This window comes from Erythrolamprus reginae, chromosome 5 (genome assembly GCF_031021105.1).
Source record: "Erythrolamprus reginae isolate rEryReg1 chromosome 5, rEryReg1.hap1, whole genome shotgun sequence".
Taxonomy (NCBI): Eukaryota; Metazoa; Chordata; class Lepidosauria; order Squamata; family Dipsadidae; genus Erythrolamprus; species Erythrolamprus reginae.
Genome location: NC_091954.1, coordinates 34,472,418 through 34,495,492, shown reverse-complemented (window position 1 = coordinate 34,495,492; position 23,075 = coordinate 34,472,418). Strand labels below are relative to the sequence as shown.

At 44.8% G+C, this 23,075-nt stretch overlaps 1 protein-coding gene across 6 annotated transcripts in view; it reads right to left on the bottom strand.

The window, feature by feature from the left end:
- KIF20B (kinesin family member 20B) overlaps positions 1 to 23,075 on the bottom strand; it is a 116,278-nt gene that overhangs the window by 67,115 nt on the left and 26,088 nt on the right. For all 6 annotated transcript variants that reach the window (XM_070752349.1, XM_070752345.1, XM_070752347.1 and 3 more), the window contains exons 11-15: positions 22,896 to 23,042; positions 13,514 to 13,676; positions 11,816 to 12,124; positions 4,327 to 4,466; positions 2,600 to 2,744 (exon numbers count right to left, since the gene is read on the bottom strand). In XM_070752349.1, coding sequence (XP_070608450.1) covers positions 2,600 to 2,744; positions 4,327 to 4,466; positions 11,816 to 12,124; positions 13,514 to 13,676; positions 22,896 to 23,042 — 904 coding nt within the window. The remainder of the gene's footprint in view (positions 1 to 2,599; positions 2,745 to 4,326; positions 4,467 to 11,815; positions 12,125 to 13,513; positions 13,677 to 22,895; positions 23,043 to 23,075) is intronic.

Sequence of the window (23,075 nt, the reverse complement as noted above, 5' to 3'; positions counted from 1 at the left end):
GGAAGACTTTGGAAGTGATTTGGGGTGGCTTAGGAAGCTTTTGGGGGAGCGATTTTTGGAAAGATTTGGGCCAAGATACAAAGCTTTTGGGGGAGCGATTTTTGGAGAGATTTGGGGCAAGAAACAAAGCTTTTTGGGGAGCGATATTTGGAAAGGTTTGGGGCAAGATACGAAGCTTTTGGGGGAGCGATATTTGGAGAGGTTTGGGGCAAGATACGAAGCTTTTGGGGGAGCAATATTTGGAGAGATTTGGGGCAATATACGAAGCTTTTGGGGGAGCGATATTTGGAGAGGTTTGGGGCAAGATGTGAAGCTTTTGGGAGAGCGATATTTGGAGAGGTTTGGGCCAAGATGTAAAGCTTTTGGGGGAGCGATGTTTGGAGACATTTGGGGCAAGAAACAAAGCTTTTTGGGGAGCGATGTTTGGAAAGGTTTGGGGCAAGATACAAAGCTTTTGGGGGAGCGATATTTGGAGAGGTTTGGGGCAAGATATGAAGCTTTTGGGGGAGCGATATTTGGAGAGGTTTGGGGCAAGATACGAAGCTTTTGGGGGAGCAATGTTTGGAGAGATTTGGGGCAAGAAATAAAGCTTTTGGGAGAGTGATTTTTGGAGAGGTTTGGGGCAAGAAATGAAACTTTTGGGGGAGCGATTTTTGGAGAGATTTGGGGCAAGATACCAAGCTTTTGGACTGGCAATTTTAGCAGCGAGATGGGGTGAAGGAAGCGGCAAGCTAGAGGGGATTTTGGCAGCAGTATGGGGTGGCTGTGGGGAGCAGAGGAAGCGGAGGGCTAGAGGGGAAAGTGGCAGGGAAATGGGTCAGCTCCGGCGTTCCCCGCCTCAGGTTCAAGCAAAAGGAGGCGGGGAATTCCGGCGAGGAATTCCCATGCAAGCAAATGGGAAATCCCGGTGGTGACAGTCGCAAGGCAGGGGAATCCCTTCGGCAGTCAGATAGCTCATGCGCAGTAGGAGAGCCCATGGACCCAGGCTCAGGTTTATAAGACGGAAAGGGTTTTTAAGACGAGGCAAAGAAATCTTAAACCCCGGGTTCGTATCTTGAAAAGTTTGTATGACGAGGGGTTCGTAAGATGAAGTATCACTGTATATACTTCTACAAATTTGAATTAATTTTAACAGTTCTATACAAGTATAGTCTTAAATGTAAGTGTCCTGTTTAGTGTTAAGATATAGCAGCTGAATTAAATACTGACTTAGTCGGTTTCGAAGATATTACAACAGCTGCAAAGATTGTATTTGCACAGAACTGGAAAGATCCGCAAATATCTGAAGACAATGAGATCATCAAGAAAATATACGATTGTGCAGAGATGGACATATTGACAATGGAACTTAATAATCAAAAAGAATCTGACTATTATGAAACCTGGACAAAATGGTACCAATGGACAAAAAAAAGAAACTCAAAAGAAACATCGGAATAAATATCAAGAAATCTAAAAGTAATTAGAAGACAATGTCGATAGGAATGTATATATGATGTAGATTCATCTGTAAATATGATTATGTACTTTAAAAAAATGGAAAAATTTAATAAATATATATTGGAAAAAAAAATACTGACTTAGTTGGTTTGGAGCAGATCTATTTAAATAATTGGGAGGAGTTGTGTGATTATATTCAATAAAACTTTCGGGCATTATTTTACTGCCATAATAGACATTTCTCTAATTCTTTGCTATTTCTATGGGTTGGGTCTTTTTTCCTTATTTTCCTCTCCCCAAACTAAGGTGTTTCTTATACTCCAAAAAATTTGGTAAGCAAATTCCAGTTGTAACACTTAAATAAGTGGTCAAAGCAATGGAAACTGCAGCTTAATGTTTCCAAATGTAAAATAATGCACTTGGGAAATAGGAATCCTCAAGTAATCCTGAGTATTGTATTGGCAGTTCAGTGTTAGCAAAAAATTCGAAGAGAAGGATTTAGGGGTAGTGATTTCTGACAGTCACAAAATGGGTGAACACTGCGGTCAGAAGGTAGGGAAAGCAAGTAGAATGCTTGGCTGCATAGCTAGAGGTATAACAAACAGAAAGAGGGAGATTGTGATCCCGCTGTATAGAGCGCTGGCACAATCTGAGGTTAGTTGGAGGAAAGATCAGAAGCAATGTGAGAAAATATTATTTTACTGAAAGAGTAGTAGATGCTTGGAACAAACTTCCAGCAGACATGGTTGGTAAATCCACAGTAACTGAATTTAAACATGCCTGGGATAAACATATATCCATTCTAAGATAAAATACAGGAAATAGTGTAAAGGCAGATTAGATGGACCATGAGGTCTTTTTCTGCCGTCAATCATCTATGTTTCTAAACGCGATGTCACGTAATCATCATTTCCCATGGGCTCTGCTGGTCAGAACCCGAAAGGAAGGTCACAAATGGCCATCACAGGACCACTGCAATTGTGAGCCGGTTACCAAAATCATCATTGTGTGACCATGAGGATGTTGCAACCTCAAGGATCCCACTGTGAGTCTTTTTGTTCAGCGCAGTCTTAATTTTGAATTGATGTCAGAACAAGCGGTCACTAGCCAAGGACGACCTGTTATCAGAACCGTTTGTATTTTCTGGAACAAAACTCACCGTTTTTACGTCCTCTTTTAGACTTTCTTCTGCTTCTCCTTTGCCATCTGGGTGTGCGATGCAGTCCTTCACCAAGTCTTTGTAAATGTTGATCCGCTCTTCACATGTGGTTGCCATTATTTCTTCTTTATGGCTAAAGATCTTCCTAAATAGGTCGGAAAGAGAAATAACTTCTTGGAAACAAATCCAATCTACCCCCTTCAACTAACTTTTTAAAAACAAAACACCTTAGCTGGAGGAGATAAGTATATTAGATACGAAAAATTGCACTTCATATGCAAGTTCCTTATTATGCAAAATCACTTTATTATCATGATGAACCCGGAAGAAATGTGGGAGGAAAACTGGCCATTCACTTGTTGGGAATGGGAAAACACCACGATACCATTAATTTATATAAATACAGGATTTTAATTGATGAACTAGACATCCAGTGTCACTCCAAGTACCATATTTTTCGGAGTCTACGGAGTGGGGCGGCATACAAATCTAATAAATAAATAAATAAGACGCACCTAGATTTTAGAAGTGGAAAACAAGGAAAAAAGTACAGTGATGCCTCGTCTTACGAACTTAATTGGTTCTGGGACGAGGTTTGTAAGGTGAAAAGTTTGTAAGACGAAACAATGTTTCCCATAGGAATCAATGGAAAAGCTATTAATGCGTGCAAGCTCAAAACTCACCCCTTTTGCCAGCCGAAGCGCCCATTTTTGCGCTGCTGGGATTCCCCTGAGGCTCCCCTCCATGGGAAACCCTACCTCTGGACTTCCGTGTTTTTGTGATGCTGCAGGAGAATCCCAGCAGCACAAAAACAGGTGCTTCGCTGGCAACGGAAGTCCGGAAGTGGGGTTTCCCAGCTAGGGGAGCCTCAGCGAAATTGCAGCATTGCAAAAACACAGAAGTCCTCGAAACCCCACCTCCGGACTTCCATGTTTTTGTGATGCTGCAATTTCGCTGAGGCTCCCTTCGCTGGGAAACCCCACCTCCGGACTTCCGTTGCCAGCGAACCGCCATTTTTGTGCTGCTGGGATTCCCCTGCAGCATCGCAAAAACATGGAAGTCCGGAGGTGGTGTTTCCCATGGAGGGGAGCCTCAGGGGAATCCCAGCAGCGCAAAAATGAGTGCTTCGTTGGCAACAGAAGTCCGGAGGCGGGGCATCCCAGTGGCGGTGGCTTGGGTTTGTAAGGTGAAAATAGTTTGGAAGAAGAGGGAAAAAAATCTTAAACTCCGGGTTTGTATCTCGAAAAGTTTGTATGACGAGGGGTTTGTAAGATGAGTTATCACTGTATTCTGAACCAAATGGTGTAGTAATATATTATTTAATAAAATACCAGTGTAGCAGAATACTGTTTACAAACATGTATACTTTTTACAATCATGTACATTTTTTACAAACTTCAAACTGGACAGCTTTAAGACTAGTGGACTTCAACTCCCAGAATTCCTCCTCCAATCATGCTAGATGGGGTAATTAGAAGGCAAAACCAGCCCCATTTTTTTTTAAAAACGGCCATTTCCCCCACCCCCTCCTTTTTTTACATTGGGTGGGCATAGGGTCTGGAAAGCCTGCAGGGAGCTCCTGGGTGCTGGGGGATGGCAAAAGTGCCCCATTTTTGTGAAAAACAGATCTTGACAAACTCTGAAACAATATGCACGCGCCTTTGTTGTATACTAGAAAAGATCCTATACTCCCAGGCGCACACAAAACCCCCACCACAAGTACTTACTTGAGGTCACTCTGTGTTGCATTGAAGTACTGGAAACATTCTTGAATAACTTCTTCACGAATTTTTAGCTCCATGTACAGCTTAGCTTTCTTTTCCTCTATCAACTTATTCTTCAATTCTTCTATTATATCAAGTAACTTCTAAACAGGAGACCCAGAAATAAGTATATTACGACATGCAAGGTTAGTTTCTGTAGACATGATGCTAAACTCTAGAAATCTTCTCTCAGGCAAAAGATGCAGGACTGAATAAGGCAGCAAAGATGGCAGCTTCCTAAATCAATACATTCACGGTACAGCCCATATTATCAACAGACGTCACCTATATAGTTATTCCCCATTTTCTTCTTTACTCATTATAGGAAGTCCTCAGCTTACGATCACAATTGAACCCAAAATTTTTGTTGGTAAGTGAAACATCTGTTCAGTGAATTTTGCCCCATTTTATGACCTTTGGTGCCATAGTTGTTAAATGGATTGCTGCAGTTAGTCACACGGTTGTTAAGTCAATCCGATTTTTCCATTGACTTTGTTTGTCAGGAAGGAATCACATTACCTTAGGGCAGTTATGGCGAATCTTTTTTTCCTCAGATGCCGAAAAGGTGTGGGTGTGCGCTATTGCCAATGCGCAAATGCCCACATTCATAATTCAGTGCCTTGGGAGGGCGAAACCTTGGAGGCCCAGTAGGCTCATGTTTCACCCTCCCCAGGCTCCAAAGGCTTCCCTCTAGCCGGGGGAGAGGGAAAAAAAACCTTCCCCATCCCCCCCAAAGGCTCTCTGGAAGCCAAAAATGCTCTCCCAGAGCGTCTGTGCGAGCCAAAAATCTGCTGACCAGCACCCACATACATGATGGAGCTGAGCTAGAGCAACAGCTCGCATGCCAACAAATATGGCTCCGCATGCCACTTGTGGCACCCGTGCCATAGATTTGCCATCACTGCCGTAGGGACACTGCAACCATCATAAATATGAGTCAGTTGCCAAGCATCTAAATTTTGATCGTGTAACCAAAAGAATGCTACAACAGTTGTAAGGATGAAAAACGGCCATAAGTCACTTTTTTCAGTTGCTGTTGTAACTTTGAACAGACACTAAATGAACTGTTGTAAGCCAAGGATTGCCTGTATTATTGACTTAATGTTTCATTTGGGATATGCCTGGGGTTTTCTAACCCTGCAAGAAAGCTTATATTGGAGAAAGCTGCTTCCTTTCTCCAAGGAAACATGAATAGGTAAAGAAAGCCAAATTGCGCTTCCTACACTTCCTCTTGAGTCATATAGCAAAGAAGCACCTGGAGGTGGCTTACAGGCATATAAATTGTGCATCCACGCAGCATCCTACAATGGGCTGCATCCTATTAGCTCATCTATTGATTGCTAACTATTTAACTGTGAAGCCACCCACTTTAGGATAGGAACTAGGCAAACTAGACTAGTAAACTGAGGTTATGCAAGCCGACAGTTTTTATTGAGATATTGTGGTTATGGGTGATTTCAACATGCCTGATGTTGACTGGAATATCCCCAGTGCCCTTACATGCAAAAGTAAGAATATAGTAGAGGCCTTTACAGGAGCAGCTCTGGCACAGCTGGTTAAGACACCAACTAGAGGGGAGAATATTCTAGATTTAATTTTTACGAATGGGAATTGGGTTTCAGATGTCAAGGTGGGAGAAAATTTAGGTTGCAGTGACCATCTATGTTTGTGGTTTGATGTAAAAACTCATTGTGAGCAATCCTATAATGCAACCAAAGTATTGGATTTCAGAAAAACAAATTATAATGCAATGGGGGAATATTTAGATAATGAATTAAAGGGGAGGGATAAAATGGCAGGAGCGAGCACCCAGTGGACTGTATTTAAAAAGGCCATCTTAAAAGCCACTGGACTGTATGTAAGACAAATAACTAAAGGTAAAAGGAAGAAGAAACCGCTATGGTTTAGCAATGATGTAAGGACTATAGTCAATGAAAAAAAGGCTGCCTATAGGAGGTATAAAGAGTCTGGAAGTATAGCTGATAGGGAGGTGTATAAAATGAGACAGAAGGAGGCGAAACAGATAATATATGCTGCTAAAGCCTCAAAAGAGGAAGAAATTGCCAAATCTCTAAAGAAGGGGGATAAAACCTTCTTCAGATATATTAGTGATAAGAAGAAGAAAAACTGCGGCATCACGAAGCTTAGTACCGGGAAAAATACATGCATTAATGGGAATAAGGAGATCGCTGACCATTTCAATAGCTACTTCTGTTCAGTTTTCTCAAAAGACACCTTACAAAATAATACTATAGAGGGATATAGCATTGCCTCCAACTGTACGGATTCAGCTCCAGTGATCTTAGAAGCCGATGTCTTAGAAGAACTTGAACGATTAAAGATAAATAAGGCAATGGGTCCAGATGGCATCCACCCCAGAGTTCTTAAAGAACTCAGATCTGTCATTGCTACCCCCCTGACTGATTTGTTTAACCAATCCTTGTTAACAGGAGATGTTCCTGAGGATTGGAGAATGGCAAGTGTTGTGCCTATCCACAAGAAGGGCAGTAGAGAAGAAGCTGGTAACTACAGGCCAGTTAGCTTGACATCAGTTGTCGTTAAAATGATGGAGACTCTACTGAAAAAGAGGATAAATCAGCACCTAAAAAACAATAAATTATTGGACCCAAATCAGCATGGCTTTACTGAAGGCAAATCATGTCAGACTAATCTCATTGATTTCTTTGACTATGTCACAAAGGTGTTGGATGAAGGTGGTGCCGTGGATATTGCCTACCTGGACTTCAGCAAAGCCTTTGATACGGTTCCACATAAAGAGCTGATAGATAAATTAGTGAAGATTGGACTTAATCCCTGGATAGTTCAATGGATTTGCAGCTGGCTGAAGCATAGACACCAGAGGGTTGTTGTGAATGGCGAGTATTCTGAGCAGAGTCAGGTTACAAGCGGTGTGCCACAAGGGTCTGTTCTGGGTCCTATTCTTTTTAATATGTTTGTGAGTGACATAGGGGAAGGTCTGGTAGGGAAGGTTTGCCTATTTGCCGATGACTCTAAAGTGTGCAATAGGGTTGATATTCCTGGAGGCGTCGGCAATATGGTAAATGATTTAGCTTTACTAGATAAATGGTCAAAGCAATGGAAACTGCAGTTTAATGTTTCCAAATGTAAAATAATGCACTTGGGGAAAAGGAATCCTCAATCTGACTATTGTATTGGCAGTTCTGTGTTAGCAAATACTTCAAAAGAAAAGGATTTAGGCGTAGTGATTTCTGACAGTCTCAAAATGGGTGAACAGTGCAGTCAGGCAGTAGGGAAAGCAAGTAGGATGCTTGGCTGCATAGCTAGAGGTATAACAAGCAGGAAGAGGGAGATTATGATCCCGCTATATAGAATGCTGGTGAGACCACATTTGGAATACTGTGTTCAGTTCTGGAGACCTCACCTACAAAAAGATATTGACAAAATTGAACGGGTCCAAAGACGGGCTACAAGAATGGTGGAAGGTCTTAAGTATAAAACGTATCAGGAAAGACTTAATGAACTCAATCTGTATAGTCTGGAGGACAGAAGGAAAAGGGGGGACATAATCGAAACATTTAAATATATTAAAGGGTTAAATAAGGTCCAGGAGGGAAGTGTTTTTAATAGGAAAGTGAACACAAGAACAAGGGGACACAATCTGAGGTTAGTTGGGGGAAAGATCAAAAGCAACATGAGAAAATATTATTTTACTGAAAGAGTAGTAGATCCTTGGAACAAACTTCCAGCAGATGTGGTAGATAAATCTACAGTAACTGAATTTAAACATGCCTGGGATAAACATATATCCATCCTAAGATAAAATACAGAAAATAGTATAAGGGCAGACTAGATGGACCATGGGGTCTTTTTCTGCCGTCAGACTTCTATGTTTCTATGTTTCTATTATAGAACAGGGGTCAGCAACTCGCAGCTCAGGAGTTGCATGTGGCACTTTTATTCCTCTGATACACCTCCCAGTTGTCAGTTGGCTCCATAATTGATAGGGCTTTGGGTTAGGACAGGTGAAGAAAACAGGATGCCATGCTAGGAGACTCTGTGGTGGGGGAACCAGACTTTCAGTTAGCTCCAGAATTGAACCAGGAGCTTCTGGTTAGGAAGCTCTTTGGGTGTTTAAGGTTGCCGACCCCGTTACAGAACAACAGAATCTTTCAAGCTTGAATATGCTTCCCTCCCCCCTGCCCTATCTTTACTTTTGTGATAATTACAGAGGGTCTTATCTGAGGTGCTCTCTCAGATACAGTTCTGGCCTGAACTCTGATTTCTTTTATCCAAGCATAGTTTTGGTAATGGCTCTTTGCCTGTTCTTTAAGGTCATTGGTTCTTGATCATTACAGGCAATAATAATCTGCTCAGCACCTAGGCTAGGGGTAGGCAAAGTTGGCTCTTCTATGATTTGTGGACTTCAACTCCCAGAATTCTTGAACTAGCATGACTGGCTCAGTAATTCTGGCAGTTGAAGTCCACAAGTCATAGAAGAGCCAACTTTGCCTACCCATGACAATTCTGCTGCTTTCCTTCTATAACAGGGGTTTCAAACTGGATTTCCTGGAGGCCTGGATCAGCATTGCAGTTGTTCTCTGCAAGGAAGAGACAGGAGCTAGCCTCCTGCAGCACCTGCTGGCCAAAACAGGGCATGGGAAGCCATGCTCTATTTTTGCTAGCAGGGATACCGCAGGCTGGTTTCTTTGCTATTACCAGGCTGGCCTGTCAGGCCAGATCGAAGCACCCACAGGCTGCATCTGGCTCGCAGGATTTGAGTTTGACACCCCTGTTCTACAGCATTTCTTTCTAAACCAGGGAACAGCACTCCAAAAAGACGAATCTTCCAGAGTCTCTAAAGGGGTTAATAAATCCAAGACAATAGCTACAATGTGCAATTGAAACTCATAAAGAAACCGATGCAGCTTTCATCATACTATCGTAGCCACGTTGACTTGTTTGACCACAACCCATGGATACAAAATACACATTACAAAAAAGACATTGAGACTTGAAAAAAGTGCAAAGAACAACTGAGACAATTAAAGGCCTGGAGACAAAAACATATGAAGAACAGTTGCAGGACTTGGATTCGGCTAGTCTGGCGAAAAGGACTGTGGGTAACATGATAGCAGCATTCCAGTATTTGAGGGGCTGCCGCAAAGAAAAAGGGGACAACTTATTTTCCAAAGTACTAGAAGGAAAGACAAGAAGCAATTCATGAAAACTAATGGAGGGAAGCAATCTGGAATTAAGGAGAAACCTAACATTGAGAAAAATTAATTAATAATTCTGCAACCCAACAAGACCGACACAGACTTCAGAGGATAATCAGAACTGCAGAAAAAACAATTGCTGCCAACCTGCCTTCCATCAAGAACCTGTACATTGCACGAGTCAAAAAGAGGGCTGTGAAAATATTTACTGACCCTTACATCCTGGACATAAACTGTTTAAACTCCTACCCTCAAAATGTTGCTTACAGAGCACTGCACACCAAGACAACTGACACTAGAACAGTTTTTTCCAGAACGCCATCACTCTGCTAAACAAATAATTCTCTCAACACTGTCAAACTTTTTACTAAACCTGCACTTCTAGTTCTACTAATATTTTTTTTCTCATCATTTCTATCACCCATTTCCTCCCACTTAGGACTGTATGACTCTAACTTGTTGTTTGTATCCTAAGATTTTTATTAATATTGCTTCTTTATTGCTTATTTGACCCCTATGACAATCATTAATTTTTGTACCACATGATTCTTGACAAATCTATATTTTCTTTTATGTATACTGAGAGCATATGCACCAAATTCCTTGTGTGTCCAATCACACTTGGCCAATAAAGAATTCTATTAACCAGTGGAACAGCCGGACTTCCTTTTGTGTCTAAATTCATTTCTAAAAGAAGCCTGATTTATTATATTCTTTAATTTGCTATCCAACAGGGTAGCTTTTGTGACATTTTTATATATATATTTATTGTTGTCAAATTAGAGCAATCAACTCTGAGTTATAGGTCGTTGCAGAAAAGCAAGCTACAGATATGCAGGATAAACACAAGCTAGATTTTCTTTCAACGTATAAAATTCTGTCGTTTTTTGGTTGCTAGGCAAAGGCCCCTTTGAGTCCAGTTCCTGTTATTACCATGGAAGGAACTTGGCTAATAAAGGCAACTATATTAAGCAAGCAGATGATGCAGACAGTAATAGGAGCAAGATAACCTCAAAGAAAATCTCTTTAATCTTACAAGTTGGCAAAACCACTTTAGATGTAAATTAAACAGAACTGGTCCTCATCAACATCTAGAGAGACTGCCTATATCGAATGCACATAGCGTAATGCAATCTTGTGTAGCTACTGATGATCAATTAGACAAATATTAGTTAAATGTAGTTATATTGGATATATTGATTTTATTAAATGCCTTCTCTCTTTATGTTCGTTTCCCCCCCTCCCCCAAAATACACCTTACTAACCTTATTTCCCTTTGTTGGTTGTTCCACTTGGGTTTCAGTAGTGGGTTCTAAAACTCTTTGCTACCGTTGGCATGTGCAATCATGCTCACAACGCTTTTGCACATGTGCAGAAGCATCCCAGGCAGATGGCTGGAGCCTCCCACTGCCGGTTCTTAGAACCGGGCTGAACCAGGAACAACCCTCTGCTGGTTATCTCCCAACAATATTCTGTGTAATTTTCTTAGCAAGTTTAATGATTTGACATCAATTTTTCCAGGCTTTTTCCCCCCAATCTTCCCAGTCTCATCCAGTGATGGCGAACCTATGGCACAGGTGCCACGCGGAGGCATATCTGCTGGCACACAAGCCTTTGCCCTAGCTCAGCTCCAACATGCATGTGTGTGCCTGTGAGCTGATTTTTGGCTCACACAGAGCCTCCAGGAGGGCGTTTTTGGCTTCCAGAGAGCCTCCGAGGGGATGGGGGAGGACATTTTTACTCTCCCCCAGCTCCAGAGAAGCCTTTGGAGCCTGGGGAGGACAAAACACGAGTCTACTGGGCCCACTAGAAGTTGGAAAACAGGCCATTTCCAGCCTCCAGAGGGACTCCAGGGGGGCAGGGGAAGCTGTTTTCACCCTCCCCAGACATTGAATTATGGGTATGGGCACTCATACATGTGCATACGCCATCACTGGTCTAGTCTATGTCCCATATTCTTACTTACCACACATGACCATCCTTAGTTTTTAATGAGAAAACAGGAATCTGATATGACTTTGCTGTTTGAAGATAGTCTATCTTCTTTGCTAGACTACAAAGAAACAAGATGAAAGAAAGCAGGGCCCATCCATCAATCCTGATAAAATACCCACTCTTAATGAACTGTATTCATTCTAATAGGAGCAAAGTTTTTTTCTTTTTTGAATTGTACCCCATCCCAATTTTAAATTGCCTTTTTGCTACCCAAGAGGGGTTTTTTTGGTTGAAGATTGGAACACCAGCAAAAGACATACCAGATATTCTTCTTTTTTGATAATGATATCATTATCTTTGCCTTCAAGTTGACTTTCCATCTCATCGGTTGAGTCAATTTCCTTTGTATCTGAGTCTTCTGCCAAACAATCCCCCTGGTGTTCTTCGGTACCCTCTTCCACCAGTTCCTCTTCATCTTCCATCACATCCTCAAGAGTCCCCTCCCAAAATATAGTTGCTCTTTTTGCTGGTAAATTGACACCATCATCAAGGATACTTTCGGATTTTGCTTTGAAGGACAGCTGGTCAACTTTGTCCACTTGAGGAGACTCAGGATCCAATACCATGACCTATTCAAGGTAAAGGTCACAAAATGTGCTTAAAACCACAATTCATAAATTAGCATTTATAAATATCTTCATTCTTATTCATCCCTCCCCAGAATCATAACCGTTATAGGTGCTCGCTGCATATAAGCAAAAAAGAGCTCTCCAAAGACACTATATCAGTGATGGCGAACCTTTTTTTCCCTTTGGTGCTGAAAGCGTGTGTGCACATGCAATTGCACACACGTGAGTGCCCACACCCATAATTCAATGTCTGGGGAGGGCAAAAATGGCTTCCCCTGCCCACTCTGGAGGCCGGAAACAGCCCATTTCCTGACTTCTGGTTGGCCCAGTAGGCCCATTTTTCACCCTCTCCGGGCTCCAGAAGCTTCCCTCCACTCCCCTGGAGGCCCTCTGAAGGCTGAAAATGCCCTCCCAAAGCCTCCGTGTGAGCTGAAAATCATGGAGCTAAGCTAGGTATGAGCTAGCAGATATGGCTCTGCATGCCACTTGTGGCACGCGTGCCGTAGATTCGCCATCACTGCACTATGTAGTCCTCAATTTACAACTACAACATGTTGCTGCGTGAAACATTCATGAAGTGAATTTTGACCCATTTTATGACCTTTCTTGCCACAGTTCTTAAGTAAATCACTACGGCTGTTCTGTTAGTAATATGGTTAAGTGAATCTGGCTTCCACCTTGACTTTGCTTGTCAGAAGGTTGCAAAAGGAGATCACGTGACCCCAGGACACTGCAACCACTAAATATGAACCAGTCTCCAAGCATCTGAATTTTGAACCATGACCATGAGTTGGTAAGTGTGAAAAAACAGGCATGACCCATTTTTTCACACTTACAACCTCATGGTCATGGTTCAAAATTCAGATGCTTGGTGACTGGTTCATATTTATAGTGATCATGCCCGTTTTTTTCAGTACTGCTATGACTTCAAACAGTCACTAAACGAACTATTGCAAATCGAAAACTATTGTATTTTTCAGTGTATAAGACGCACCTTCACCGCTAGACGAGGCTGAAAATTTGGGTGTGTCTTATACTCAGAATGAAGCTTTAACAAAGCTTTTTTTCAGCACTAATGAGGTGCCAACGATCCTCCGGGATTGCAGAAATTTTTCATTCCTTTTAACCAAAGGGTAAAATAATGTGCTGAAGCTGACCAGACTAAGGACACCAGACAGATGAATATCTGGTAGGCAGATTTTTCCCCCTAATTTCCTCCTCCAAAACTTAGGTGCATCTTATATTCCAAAAAATACGGTACTTGTGTCCAGAATGCTGAGATTTATTATCTAATCTTGGTTATTCAAGTCTGCAACTCGACAGTTTTGCAACCCAGTAATTTTGTCATAAACATTTGTTCCCAGCTGCTAATCATTGGGACACATTTACCTTTTGAGCAATTGCAGAGAACTTGAGCACGTTGAGAGTTTCATCGTACGAAGCGGGGTCCTGACTGATGTTAACTATCATGCAAACCTTTCCTTTCCCAATGAAGAAACCTTGGAAGAAGTGAGTGAGCTTGCTTTCCCGAAAGGGAATGTGCTGTTGCAGTCTGGAATGAAGCACGAGAATAATATTTCTTTTAACATTGCAGCAAAGTTTAAAACATATAGTTAGCTGCAAAAATTTACTGCAGAAGTGCAAAACTCATCCCTACAAAGAGGCTTAGACCTTAGGTCCAACTTTAGTTTAATGAAATACATATTTCCTGACTAAACAAGCAAAAGCTAAACTTGAATTCATAAAAGAAAATGAAGATGCATGATGGAGAAACACAACAGATTCTTTTTTCTAGCAGCTATCCCAGAGTTTAAGAGGCTGTCTGCTATTTTTAACTTAGATGTTTATTGTTAAAGAGGTTTTAAAGCTTACTACTTCAACATAGAAGGGGGACGGTGGCTCAGTGGCTAAGATGCTGAGTTTGTCGGCAGTTCGGCGGTTCGAATCCCTCGTGCCACGTAACAGAGTAAGTTCCTGTTACTTGTCCCAGCTTCTGCCATGTAAATAAACGCAAGTAGAAAAATAGGGACCACTTTTGGTAGAAAGATAATAGCGTTCAGTGGGCCTTTGGCATTTAGTCATGCAGGCCACATGACCACAGAAACATCTTTGGACAGCACTGGCTCTTCAGATTTGTAATGGAGATGAGCACTGCCCCCTAATTGGGAATGACTAGCACATATGTACGAGGGGAACCTTTACCTTTACCTCAACACAGAGAACTAACAAGAAAAAAAAATTGTCCAAATGCACGTAGTCAAAAGATTACGTCTGCTTGAGAACTCTTTTTCTCATAAATAAGAGACCAATAATCTTGCCACAACTAACAAAAGATTCTCTCTAGAAAATCAATATTGAATGAAAACCTTATGGAAAGGCTGCAGAGGCCTACGGTTGGCTAAGATCTAGAAAACAGGTAATCTTTCAACCTTTACAGAAAAGGTCAACAACTTTTGAAAAATTATTTAAATGATTTAATGACAAGTATGGCAGAGTGGAGAAATCGTTACATCAGACAAGACAGAAAGCTTGGTTTATTCCAAGGTAAATTTGGGAAGAGGCATGACAGTTTTAAGACTTTGTGCCTTTCACATGGTAAGGTTTTTTTTCCTGGATAAACAGGCGCTGCATTGTCTGCAGTCCTGCAATCCTCAATATACAATCACAACCAGGCCCAGAATTTACATTCCTGAGCAAAGTGAATTGGGCCTGATGTTACAACCTTTTTTCTTCGGCACCATTAAGCAAATCACTGGAGTTGTTAAGTGATTCACATGGTTGTTAAATGAACTTTACTTGTCGCAAGATGGATGGTAAGGCCACAAAATGGCGTCCATCATAAATATATGCCCATTGCCCAATGCCCAAATTTTGATTCCGGCAGAAGGGTTTGTTGCTGCAATTGTAAGTGTGAGAACCAGAGTTTTGGCAGTGTGATGAGTATTATGAGATTAGGAGAAGGAGAAAAAACACAGCACATAGCACACAGAGCCTTATTATTAGATAAATAAGTGATTTATACACAGCTAAATAAAGTGATACCTCATCTTACGAACCCCTCATCATACAAACTTTTCGAGATACGAACCCAGGGTTTAAGATTTTTTTGCCTCTTCTTCCGAACTATTTTCACCTTACAAACCCAAGCCGCCGCCGCCACCGCCGCCGCTGGGATGCCCTGCCTCCGGACTTTCTTTGCCAGCCGAAGCGCTGGGATTCCTGAGCCTCCTTTCACTGGGAAACCCCACCTCCAGACTTCCATTGCCAGCAAAGCACCCGTTTTTGCAGTGCTGGGATTCCCCTGAGGCTCCCCTCCATGGGAAACACCACCTTCCATGTTTTCCATGACTTCCATGTTTTTGCGATGCTGCAGGGGAATCCTAGCAGCGCAAAAAAGGCGCTTTGCTGGCAACTGAAGTCCAGAGGTGGGGTTTCCCAGCGAGGGGAGCCTCAGCGAAATCGCAGCATCGCAAAAACACGGAAGTCCGGAGATGGGGTTTCGAGGGCTTCCGTGTTTTTGTGATGCTGCGATTTCACTGAGGCTCCCCTCGCTGGGAAACCCCACCTCTGGACTTCCGTTGCCAGCAAAGTGCCCATTTTTGCGCTGCTGGGATTCTCCTGCTGGGATTCCCCTGCAGCATCGCACAAACCCGGAAGTCCAGAGGTGGCGTTTCCCATGGAGGGGAGCCTCAGGGGAATCCCAGCAGTGCAAAAACGGGTGCTTCGGCTGGCAAAAGGGGCGAGTTTTGGGCTTGCACGCATTAATCGCTTTTTTATTGATTCGTATGGAAAACATTGTTTCATCTTACGAACTTTTCACCTTACGAACCTCCTCCCGGAACCAGTTAAGTTCGTAAGACAAGGTATCACTGTATATACAGATATAAATGGTTAAATATCATACAGCTATTGATACACTGAGAAGAGCAATGAGAATACACAACTAGCGAGAACATGAGAAGGGACATGCCCTCTAATGGTTTCCCTTATATAGGCAGCTTCTTATCCAACTTCTGAAAGTTGCAATAACCCTGCTGCCTCATTCCCATTACATCAGCTTCTGTTTGCCTCAGCTTCATGCTGACAACCAGCCTTAAGTCATTTATTTCAGTACTTCTGTAACTTTTCTGAATGAGTGATTATAAATTGAGGACTGCCCAAAGTGCAATTCTGGGGGCTTCCTGGAAATTGAAAGCATTCCATAAAGAACCGTTAAGCCCCCGTTTTACCAAATTCCTTCCTTTTTTAAATTCTTTGTCTCTTATACAGGAAACTATCAAGCATTCTTTTAAAAGCTAAGGTTTGGACAACACTGGACAGGGAACATATAATTTGTATATTTTTTATAATTAGAAAGAAAATGAATCCGTGACCGGTTAGGTCCCACAAAGTCGGCCTTCTACAGAGCCTGTCAACTAGACAATGTCACTTGGTGGGACCTAGGGCAAGAGCCTTCTCTGGGGGGGGGGGGGGGGGGCGGCTCTCTGGAATCAGCTCTTCCCAGATATTCATACTGCCCCCACCCTCCTCGCCTTTCGTAAGAGTCTGAAGACTCATCTATGCCACCAGGCTTGGGGTCATTAGTCTCTAGCCCCCTGGCCGATTAATGTATGGAATGGACATGAGTGCATTTTAATTGGTTTTCAGGTTCTTAGATTTTTAACTTTAATTAATTGGATGACCCGTTGTACCTACCTGAACGGTCTTCTCGATGCACTGGAAGGAGAGTCCAACATGGGTATTTAACCAATCCTATTGGTAGAGACTGAGTAAAAATTAACATAATAAATAGGCACCGCCCCCAGCAGTCTCCCATGAGCTCCAGTTTTAAAAACGAATAACCACTGAAAGAGGATAACCAATTTTTATTGAACAATCCAACAACATAAACCAACCCAATCTCCGGAGTCCCTAACTTCAACTACCGGGTGGGTTTGGACTCTCCTTCCAGTGCATCGAGAAGACCGTTCAGGTAGGTACAACGGGTCTTCTCCACTGCATCTGGAAGGAGAGTCCAACATGGGATATACCAAAGTTCTCAAGGCCCATGGGAGGGAGAAGGTCTAATTAGGGACTTAGGAGAAACACAAACTTTCTGAAGGACCCGTCTGCCAAAGGCCGCTTCCGCAGAAGCAAAGGAGTCCACTTTATAATGTTTTATGAACGGAGTAGGCGCTGCCCAGGTTGCTGTTCTACATATGTCTTCTATGGACGCTTGTGTAGCCCAAGCTGCTGACACAGCCGCACTCCTGGTTGAATGGGCCAGTATCCCGTCTGGAGGAGTATGCCCTCCCGCCTTGTAGGCCTCAGAGATACAGTCCTTAAGCCACCTACTAATGGATTTTGCCGATAGTCCAAGTCCCAATCTAGCCTCAGAAAAAGATATAAACAGAGTTTCCGATTTCCTAAACGGTTCTGTTCTCCTAATGTAAATTTTAAGAGCCCTCCTGACATCAATCTTATGCCACAATAACTCAGATGGATGAGTTCCATGTGTACAGAAATCAGGGAGGATTAGCTCCTGTTTCCTATGGAAGGCCGAATTTACCTTCGGCACAAAGGAAGGGTCCAACCTGAGCACAACTCTGTCCGGATAGAATTGACAGAGATCTGTCCTTACGGATAATGCTGACAGCTCTGACACTCTACGAGCGGATGTAATAGCTACCAGAAAGGCCGTTTTCAAAGAAAGTAACCTAACTGCGATAGTCCTCAGCGGCTCAAAAGGAGGCTTAGTCAACGCTTGTAAGACCAGTGTAAGATCCCAGGATGGAAATCTCCTAACTGGAGGAGAATGTTTATTTGTAGCTCCCTTAATAAAATCCCGAACCCAAGCATGCTGTGCTAACGAACGAGACTCTGATGACCGGATCATGGTAGATAGGGCTGCTACCTGCCGCTTCAAGGTATTAGGGGCCAGACCCTGCTCAACCCCTGCCTGTAAAAACCCCAAAACATCAGGTACAGAAGCTACCCCAGGATCGATAGACTGTGTGGTGCAAAATTTACAAAAGGCTGTCCAAGTTGCCTGATAGATACGTGAGGTCGATGGACGCCTGGCGGCCTGCATGGTATCTATGACCTTCTCCGGCAAGTCAAATTGTTTTAGTCTATGCCTTTCAAGTGCCAGCCTGTCAAGTGTAGCCATTTGGGATCCGGATGATGAAGGTTCCCCTGGCTGAGAGAAATGATCTGGTCCGGAATTCTCCACGGAGGCGACACTGAGAGAGCCACCAAATCGGCGAACCATGGTCGTCGTGGCCAGTAAGGGGCTACCAAGATTACTTCCGCCCTCTCGTGGAGGATCTTCTCCACCACCCTCGGAACCAGATTTACAGGTGGGAAAGCATACAGCAGACCTGGGGGCCACGGAGCCCACAAGGCGTTCGTTCCCTCTGCCCTTGGATCTGGAAACCGTGTGTAGAATCTCTGAAGTTGAGCATTCTGGCTGGTGGCAAACAGGTCCACCAGAGGCATTCCAAACCTCTGGGTCAACTGTCTGAAGAGTTCCGGGTCGAGCCTCCACTCTGACGGATCCAAAGTCGCCCTGCTTAGCCAATCCGCCTTGGTGTTGCTGATCCCGGCAATGTGTTCCGCGGTGAGGGATGCTAGGTGAGTCTCGGCCCAATTGAACAGCCGTGTAGTCTCTTGCATAAGACGATGCGACTTTGTGCCCCCTTGGTGGTTCAGGTGGGCCCTGGTCGCCACATTGTCGGTTAATACGAGTATATGTCTGTTTTTCACTATGGGGGCGAAGGCTAAGAGGGCTAAAAATACGGCCCTCAGCTCGAGGAAGTTTATATTAACCGGTGACAGGTCCTCCCATGTCCAGATACCCTGAGCCATATGACGGCCCAAGTGAGCTCCCCATCCATATAAGCTGGCGTCTGTGGTAAGGATGAGCCGATCCTGTGTCCAGAAGGGAGAACCTCCCTGGATTGCTCCGGTGGTCCACCATTGTAGGGACTTCGTGACTGCCTTGGGCAGTTTGATTGATCTGTGGGAATGGCTGATCTTGGCCCTCTGGGCTGGAAGCAGGAACCACTGAAGGCCCCTGATATGGTGTCTGGCCCAGGGCACAATCCCGATGGCGGACACCAGTGTCCCTAATATCTTTGACAATAGTGCTAGTGGCACCCGTCTGTGGCGGGTCAAGTCGGTAACGAGACGGTGGATATTCTCCTGTCTCTCGGGAGAAAGAGTTACAGTGCCTGATATGGTGTCTATGGTAGCTCCTAGATGCTGAAGTCTGGTGGCAGGAACCATCTGACTTTTTTCTAAATTTATGGTGAAGCCATGGGCTTCTAGTCTGTACCGTCCTGGACAAGTCCTCCCTGGCCTGACTGGGGGACCTGGACAAGATAATTATGTTGTCCAGGTAGGCCATCAGTCTGATGGAGTGAGATCATAGGTGTGCTGTCAAGGCGTCCAGCAACTTGGTAAAAGTTCGCGGGGCTGAAGAAAGGCCAAAGGGCATGGCCTTGTACTGGTAGTGGATGCCCTCTGAACAGAATCTGAGGAATTCCCGATGAGCCGAGTGTACCGGTACATGTAGGTAGGCCTCTTTCAGGTCGATTGAGGTTAGTAAGTCTCGAGCCCTGATCGAAGGGAGTATGGTTTGTAAGGAGTGCATGTGGAATCTCCTGTACTTTATAAAGACATTGAGCTACTTTAAATTTAGAATCATTCGATATCCTCCTGATGCTTTGGGCACGAGGAAAATCCTGGAATAAAATCCCTTTCCCTCTTCCAGTGGAGGAACCTGCTCGATGGCTTGAATCTCCAATAAATGTGCCACTTCCTTGTGGATCTGTTGTCGCTTCTGAGGGTCCCAGATGATCGGGCAATGTACAAACCGGTAAGGAGGCTGTCGTATGAATTCTAGCCGTAGTCCTCTTGACACGGTGGCTAACACCCACCTGTCTGAGGAAGTAATCTGCCATGAGGGGCTGAAGTGTTGTAGCTTCCCTCCCAGCGGCAGACTCCCGGCTGAGTCATTTTGAACGACGAAAACTCCTCTGACTGTATCCCCGAAAGGACCGTCTCGTCTGCTGATAGCCCCTCGGTCTATCCTGGACGGATCCACGGTCGCTCCGAAAGGGCTGTTGCGGATATTGACTCTGGCTGAAGGGCCGTTGTGTCTGTCTGAGCCAGTGGATGAGTCCCAGCGAGGATTCTGACGCCTCGCGTAAGGAGTAAACCTCCTATCCTGGCGCCTGTTGGATCTAGGCAGGACCTTCTTTTTGTCCTTGTCTTCAATTAAGACCTTATCCAGGATCTCCCCAAAAAGCATCGAACCTTGTAGTGGGGCTGAAGCCAGGCGCCATTTCGACTTCAAGTCTGCTGGCCAATTACGTAGCCACAGAAGTCTACGAGAGGAGAGTGTGGTAGCCATGCCTCTGCTGGCGAACTTAGCCGCATGGAGGGTCGCATCGGCAGAAAATTCGGCTGCCGCCAGTAATTTACTCAAATCCTGGCGCAATCTTCCCTCCTCCGGTCCAATCCGTGACTGCATTTCTTGGAGCCACATTATTGAGGCCCTATTGAAAAAGGAGGCCGCAGCAGCCGCCCTGAAACCCCAACCAGCCATCTGGTGGGTCTTGCGCAAAAGGGTTTCCGCCTTTCTGTCTTCAGGTTTTAGGCTCTCCCCCGTCTCGGAGGGCACCAGGGCACTGGAAACTAGTGTCACTACTGGTTGATCGATGGGAGGGAACTCCAAAAGTTTTTCCACCTCCTCATCAAACGTATAAAATTTTCTCTCCAGGTTTGACGGGCCCTGGGCTGCTGCGGGATATTGCCACGGTTTCTTGATTCCCTCAACGAAAATGTGTGAAGCCGGAATATGCTCAGTCTCGGGTTGGGGCTCCCTAAGCAGCGAGGCTGAAGTTTTACCGGCGTCTTCCTCTGTTGCTTTCGTTCCTTGGAGGTTCATCACCTGCCTAGCCTTAAATAGCAAGGTCCTAAACAATGCTGGTTTGAATAGACCTGCCACTGGCTGTTGCTCCGGCGGATTCTCATCCTCCGAGAACTCGTACTCCTTGTCACTGTCCTCGCCAAAGGCCGGTTCTTCTGATAGGGACCCCAGCCCCGAGGGGGGCGGTGCTGGCCAAAGGTTCCTTGTCTGAGATGGTGCAGCTCGAAGTGCATACTGGCTTGACCCTGCGGTCACCCCCTGAGAGTAGACATCAGCCATCAACTCCTGCATATCAGGGGGCATGTGTTGCCAGGTCCCCTGCTGTGACAGCAGTCCGGCCACCGTGGGGGTGAAAGTGGCTGAAGGGGCCTGTGAGCCTCTTCGTGCAGGCCCCGCTGACTCAGGTCTTGACCAAGATAGATTCGGTGATGATGCCACTTGAGGTATTGAGAAAAACTGTCCATCTGGCGACCAATCACCCTCCTGGAAGGTCCCCGTGTGCCCATAGGCCGATTGTGGGGTCATGGGGTCAGGAGTGGGTACCTGCCTCTGAGTCAGGGTCACCACTGAAGGGGAAGGCTGTAATGCTGCCTCTAACTTCTTTTCTAGCGCCTTTATGCGCTTTTCTGCCTCTTTAAGTGAGGCTGCTGAGGCTGGAGACTGAGAAGCCTTGGACTTCTCTTTAGACTTCCCCTTTTCCTTTTCCTTAGGGGTCGCTGGTGACCCAGCCTTATTATCTCCGGCTTGTTTATCCATTCTACTCACTATTAGCACTCGAGCTCGGTATTTTCTGTCTTTGATGCCTCGTCACTTTTTGCAAAATGGCGACCGGCTACCCCGTTGAACTGCGGCTGTGCCTTGGAGCCCGAAGCTCCTTTCGCGCCTCTCAGCTGCCGGAAGCCCTTCCGGTCGGCGCTTATTCAGCTCTCCTGGGGGTCACCCAAGATGGCAGCGCCCGGCGTTTTCGCGGGCTTTTCGCGCCCTTTTTAAACGCCCGCCGCCCGAAATTAGCTCTCTGCCGTGTCTCCTGCGGTCTCGAGCCTTCTGGAGTCATTTTGGCTCTTGCCTCCTCCGAGGCTCCGTGGCGGTCCTGCCGGCGGCGGCGGCGCTGTTAGCGCTCTCGCCGCCTCACAGCTGATCGGGACTCCGCTCTCCCTTGCGGAGTCCTACGGGGTGCCTTCGTCCTCGGGCCGCCCAGTGGGGGGGGGGGGGGCGGACCCCCCCACCTTCGGCCCGCAGCCCTCGTTTGACCGCAGAGGCCAGTGACTCCGGGCTGAGGTGCTCCTCTTGGGGGCAGATCCCGCGGAAGGAAACAGCCCCTAAGGAGATCGGTGGGAGTGTTGTCCTCGGAGGACAGAGACCCCTTCATCCAACGTTATTCCAACCTGAGAAGGAGACAAAAACAACACATTAAACATGGTAAAAACACAACATTTTACTCTAAGCAAAACTCAGTATGACTCTACTCTGGGACTGAGTTTTTAAAACTGGAGCTCATGGGAGACTGCTGGGGGCGGTGCCTATTTATTATGTTAATTTTTACTCAGTCTCTACCAATAGGATTGGTTAAATACCCATGTTGGACTCTCCTTCCAGATGCAGTGGAGAATTTGATGTACATTGTTCATTATACGTCGTAAGCCGGCCTTAGTCCCCGGAAAGGGGCGCATATAAATCCAATAAATCAATAAATCAATAACAAATAATAAAATTTAAGAGGAGTCAGAAAGAAGGTTAAAAAAAACTTTTTTCTCCCATTTAGCACTTCCTTTTCCTTTCTGTAAATGGGTGGCTGAGATGTCCCAAGATTTGCCTATTCTGGGAGGGGAGGAGACAGAAACGTCATCCAGTCCTTACTTTGTTTGCTGATTGCATTTCAAGGCACCAATACATTTGCCTAGAATCAGCAATGATGTGTTAATGTTTCCGCTCTCTTTTAATCTTTCCCCTTCATTGCAGGTTCTTGTGCAGCGCTCCGAGCCAGCGAGATCGCAGAGAAATAATCTAGAAGAGAAAAGCGCACCCATTCAGCACAGA